Source organism: Lepeophtheirus salmonis, chromosome 10 (genome assembly GCF_016086655.4).
Source record: "Lepeophtheirus salmonis chromosome 10, UVic_Lsal_1.4, whole genome shotgun sequence".
Taxonomy (NCBI): Eukaryota; Metazoa; Arthropoda; class Copepoda; order Siphonostomatoida; family Caligidae; genus Lepeophtheirus; species Lepeophtheirus salmonis.
Window position 1 is genome coordinate 3129578 of NC_052140.2, and position 5615 is coordinate 3135192.

General features: G+C 34.9%; 1 protein-coding gene across 1 annotated transcript; it reads left to right on the forward strand.

The window, feature by feature from the left end:
- The first annotated feature begins 2486 nt into the window (after positions 1–2486).
- LOC121125617 (nuclear receptor dissatisfaction) lies at positions 2487–5061 on the forward strand. The gene is given in 9 exon segments (XM_040720803.2): positions 2487–2804; positions 2881–2961; positions 3024–3034; positions 3037–3187; positions 3287–4131; positions 4198–4362; positions 4413–4494; positions 4560–4801; positions 4866–5061. Coding segments are annotated over 9 exon segments (1638 nt in total). The 5' UTR covers positions 2487–2794; the 3' UTR covers positions 4917–5061.
- Positions 5062–5615: the final 554 nt, after the last annotated feature.

Consider the following 5615-nt stretch of genomic DNA (forward strand, 5'->3'; position numbering starts at 1 on the left):
TTAGCTAATACCCCTTGTACAAACATATTGTATATATTACATATTTTCATGCATAATTTAGAAAGCCTTCTTTCTTCTTTTTAAGCCTGTTACTTTCACTTCTTATGCAAAAGAAGGAGCGAAGAAAAAAAGAAGTGGAAAATAAAATAAGAGGTTATAAATCAATCAGGAATGCAGTGCCCAATTCCTTTTGCAAAAAAAAAAAAAACACCCTGAAATAAAACTGAAAAAGTAAGAGCACGCAAAATATTATTATACATGGCCCTGCCTTTCTCCTTTACCGTCTTTCTACCATCATTTCTCTTATTCTTTTGGTTGTATTTCTGTTTTTTTTCTTCCTATTAATGCATGCTCCTTTTTTTGATATAAAGGAATTCTTTATTGGTTGAAAAGAAAGTCACATGAGCACATTTTAGGAGCCAATTAAATGTGAATATGAGGGAGAAAGGAAAGCCAGCCATATTTAAAAGCAATCCACACTCTTTTTGACAATAAAAAATTTACATTTTTGAAACTGATGAGAAAAAAAAAAAAAAAAGGATTCATTATTATAACAAACCAATAGCTTTCTCTACTTCTAGGAGGGAAATATTGCTTTGTTTCTTATTCTTTTAACAATAAAAATAAATAAAAAATGGGGAAAAAATAATTCTCCTGTCATCATCAACATAAAGTATAAATTAATTTTTTGCTTTCCTTTTCAAAAAACAAAACTTTTCTAATTAAACAAAGTTTGCAAGAGGCTCGTTATAAGTGAAGGTAGTAGCTATATACGAACTTTATAGTAACAAAGCACTTAGTTAAAGCAAAGAGGCAGTTCTCAATTGTCTTTAAAAATGTAAATTATTCACAATAACTCCTCATTTAAGAGTTATATTCATATAAGAAATATGGCTCTAAGCACTTGCAACGACCTCTTATAATTTTATTGAGAAAGAAATATATACGTTTAAAGTAATAACTAGTTTGTGTGCATCTCAAAGATGGACAATAATCACATATCTGATATCTGTGAGGATCTGATGCAATCACAGCTGATTGTATCAGATCTAATGAAACGTGGGGACAGCTAAGCTTCTCTCCTTCCCAAATTCTTCAAATTGTCAGGGTGTCCAATTTGATTTTGAGGAGTTTTTTTAAATATGCGGAACATACATACGATTTTCATAACTAGTTATCACGTTTTTTTTTTCAGTTTCTTTATAGTTTACATACCGGCAGAGCATATTTTATACAACACTCCTCATATATATATATATATACTAAAACAGTATTTTCTACTCCATTTGTAAAAGTTTAAAGATACATTGAGTCACAAAATTTTTTGCTTCAATTTTACTCGTTAAATCTCAATAAAAATGTCTCCTTTGTATAATTTTCCGAATTATCATCGAGTTAACATCAAACTACTTGTCACAAAATCTTTAGACTGCAAATATTATGTCTTTGTACTCCTATCATATTATTTTTTGAAAGTATTTTTAATATCTTAGTGAATGAATATTCTCCTTCGCAGAGTCGAAGGAGGGACTAGGGCTCAGAGATTTGACTCTTTTCTTCCCTCTATTATTGGCTTTAAAAAAAAACAATTCAAGGAACCAATGAATAGCAATTTATTTAGAGAGTAACGCGTAGGTTGAGAAGGAAAAAGAGGAGGAGTCACTTTTAAAAAGCTAAAAAGCTATCCAGTTAGAAAGTCAACTTTGCTTTCTATTCGGTTTTTTTTAATAATGTGAGAGCCAATCAGAGGTTGCAAGTAAAGTTAGTATAAAGATCTGATGCAATTATTATCCGTGCTACAGTTTTTCATCACAAAACATTGAAATGTCGCCGCTTTTGAGTGTCTATTGCGTATATTTGTAAATATTTGAATGATTTCGCGCGCCTGGTCTTTGTTGTTGTTTCTGTTGTATCCGTAGTTAATATATATTATATACATATGTTGATAAAAAATAAGAAGAAAGCCAGTCAATTACAAAAATATATATGTACATAAGGTTTGGCCTTTAGAAAGGCGTTTGTCTAGAGTACACATACATAACCCCCCTCCTCAAAAAAAAAGGAATATATTCTGACTAAATTGTATGTAATATATTTGAAGAATGGTCGTTCTCTCTCTGGTGTGTAGCATACATACACAATATATAATAAAAAAAGAAAGGTCACCTGCTTCATTTTCCCTGATGATGTTGATGATAGCAAGAGGCCGTAAGGTCGAGAAAATAAATTGGTAAGAGGGGGGGGGGAGAAATAGAGATGATGGAGTGAGGAAAAGGGAGGGAGAAAAAAACGGGGGGGAAAGAAAGAAAGAGTCATGTATAAAAACTCAAGAACCATTTGGAATTTTAAATCATTATTATTCCATTTGCTGTGAGTGAATGTTTGTCGCTTTTTTGTTAAAAAAAAAAAACAATCTACAAATCAAATTACATTTATGGGAAAAGCTACTTTTAATTAATTATAGTGGTCCATTATTCAACACTAAATTACTCAAATCCATCCAAGTTCACATTTCTTACACAATCCCATACACGAGATAGTCAAAGTGGCGGGTCATTTTTTGGGACGAATCGGAGGTGAAGGATCATCATCAGCATCTGACTTATCAACGTCTTCCTCTTCATCACTCCTTGGTGATGCTGGAGCATTGAATCTAAGTGAGTCTTCTGAGGCCGTCTGTGACTCTTTTAATCGACAAAAGGCTCTTGCCCAAAAGTTTCGACTCTTTGCTCTGCATCAAAGAAACTTGCTGACTAAAAAAACTCATTCGAAAATAGTTGTGAATAAAACTGAAATGGGAACAGGTAATGAATGCATAATATCTGTTTGAGGTACGTTTTTTTAATGTTTAACACACAAAAAAAAAAAAAATGATTTAAGGTGATCGATTATTAGACATACCCTGTAAAGTCTGCGGGGATCGAAGTTCGGGTAAACACTATGGGATTTACTCTTGTGATGGTAAGTTTGATGGATAATGAATGGATCATGTAATGTTTTACTATTATTTTTAAATACTTAAGGATGCTCTGGGTTTTTTTTAAAAGGAGTATTCATCGGCAAAGGATTTATACTTGTAAGGCTCAAGGAGAGTTTAAGGGTCGTTGTCCCATTGATAAAACTCATCGAAATCAGTGTAGGGCCTGCCGATTAAAAAAATGCTTTGATTGTTCAATGAACAAAGATGGTGAGTTGATAATTTCGTTTGAGTAATCAATTTCTTTCCAATTTTGCTTGCTATCCTGATTACCCCCATTGTTTTTTTCTTCTTCTCCTTACTGCTTAGCTGTTCAACATGAAAGAGGACCCAGGAAATCAAAGCTTCAAAAGGATTTAAATTCAGCCTTTCGAAACGGGAATCCTCTTCTAAGTCCCACATCCTTAAATAGTTCTTCACCAAGTAGTACAACACTCAACACCCTGAGCCAACCTTCCAACTTTGGTATTTCAGTCACTTCCTCTTCGAATCATCAACTTCATCCTCTTCCTCCTCCATTTCACTACTCTCATCATGGACATCATCTTCCATCGCTCCTTGAACCACCGAAACTATCTCCTTTCCTTTTTCCAGCGGCAGCGGCGGCTGCTGCCGCTGCCGCCGCCTGCTGGTTCCAACTTATTTCTCAACCCCCAACAACACTCAACACCACACCTCCTCCATCGAAACTGAGTCCTAGTTCTTCCTCCAGTTCAAGTTCATCCCCCATGAGCCATCATCCACTCATGTCCCCTCCAAACGTAATAAACAGCAACAGTGGTGTCAAAATGAGTCATCTTACTCCTCATCCCTTTTTCCCGCATCATCAAAGACCTGCACTCCTATCCCTACTCTCGGGGGAGAATAACAAAATCACAGAACTTTGGAAGTCTCCACCCCCACCGCTCCTATCGTCTTCTTCCATCCTTTCCATCCCTCCTGCCTCAGGAAGCGCCATCCTTCCTCCTCCGCCGCCCCTCTTCCCCTTCTTCCCGAGCAGTGTATCGAAGGAAGATGAAGAATCCGAGCATCCGCCCTCATCATTTTCTCCCACATGGCCCATGCTCCAAGAAACAACAGCCCGATTACTTTTCATGGCTGTTCGATGGGTTAAATGCCTTGCTCCGTTTCAAACCCTTTCTTCCAAGGATCAAGTAAGGATCTATAAAGCAGGAGAAAAATGTCCCTTACGGTTTTATTTTTATTATGTTATTCCCTAGTTACTTCTCCTGCAAGAGTCATGGAAAGATTTATTTCTAATGCACTTATCCCAATGGGCCATTCCTTGGGATTTATCTAATCTATTATTGTCCAGACATGCGTCTCTTGTTGATCGCTCTGATGTTGAAGACCATGTTGTTGACATGGAAATTAAAACCGTTCAGGTACTTTTTAAAGTCTACAAATATTCATTGACCAACTATTTACCTTTTAGGAAATCATGTGTCGTTTTCGGCAGCTCTCCCCAGATGGCACAGAGTGTGGCTGTCTAAAAGCCATAGTACTTTTTAAGCCTGGTAAGGTGAAGAGTCTCCTCTAAGCAAATGTAACTGTTTAATACTATTTGTTTTTTACCTTAAAGAAACTGCCGGACTCAACGATTTCCACCCTGTAGAAATGCTTCAGGATCAAGCGCAATGCATCCTTGGTGACTATGTTCGCAATCGCTATTCACGACAGCCTACTCGCTTTGGGCGACTCCTCCTCGCAATCCCTCTCCTTCGAATGATCCGTGCAAATACAATAGAGAACTTCTTTTTTCGAGAAACTGTGGGGGATACTTCTGTAATTCGACTCATTCAAGATATGTATAACGCCGACAAGGTGACTCCACTTGTCTCAGATTAGGATTTAATAAACTAATAATTTTCATGTTTCCTTTGGTTAGCACTTTATTCTTTCAACACATTTATATAATATAATAACCTCTCATCTGTGATGTGAAATAATCCATTTTTATCTCATTCAGACGTCTTGATTTTTTCATTTTGTTTTTTAGTTGTTCGCATTTTAGCCCCTATTTTTGAATCTAGTCAGAACTGCATGTGTATTCATTATATATCTGTATTTTTTCTTAATTGTAATGTGTGTTTTTTTCTAGGATATTGATAATAATGAAATAAATTCATTTGTTGTGAATTCTCTTTGTGCCAAATGTAATATTAATTAAATGCATATTTCAATAAAAAACCAAAATCCATTAAAATGCCAAATTTATAGTTATTTGAAAAACGAAGCCCTTTAAATGAAAAAAAAAAAAAATCCTCAAGTCGTAGCAAACTAGATCCACGAAAAAAAAAATAGTTTAACAAAAAACCAATTCAAGACAAATAAGAGTTCTTAAACCATCATCTCCCTTTCATTTTTATAACCCTGAGGATATATGTACATACCTTTCAAAGATGGGATATAGAGTGAGAAATCCATTAGTAATATTATAAAGAAAAACTTTGAATAAATGGACTAAAAAAAAATAGAAAGCATTTCATTTAAAAATCATTTATTTATTTTAGAGTTAAGAACGTAGTTTCTTCGTGTATTATTCTGAATGAGGTTTCAATTGGAGTTATGTACATGACTCTTGCAAGCCTCTTATAAGATATACCTCTAAACCAAGGCAAGATTTGTACAGACATTA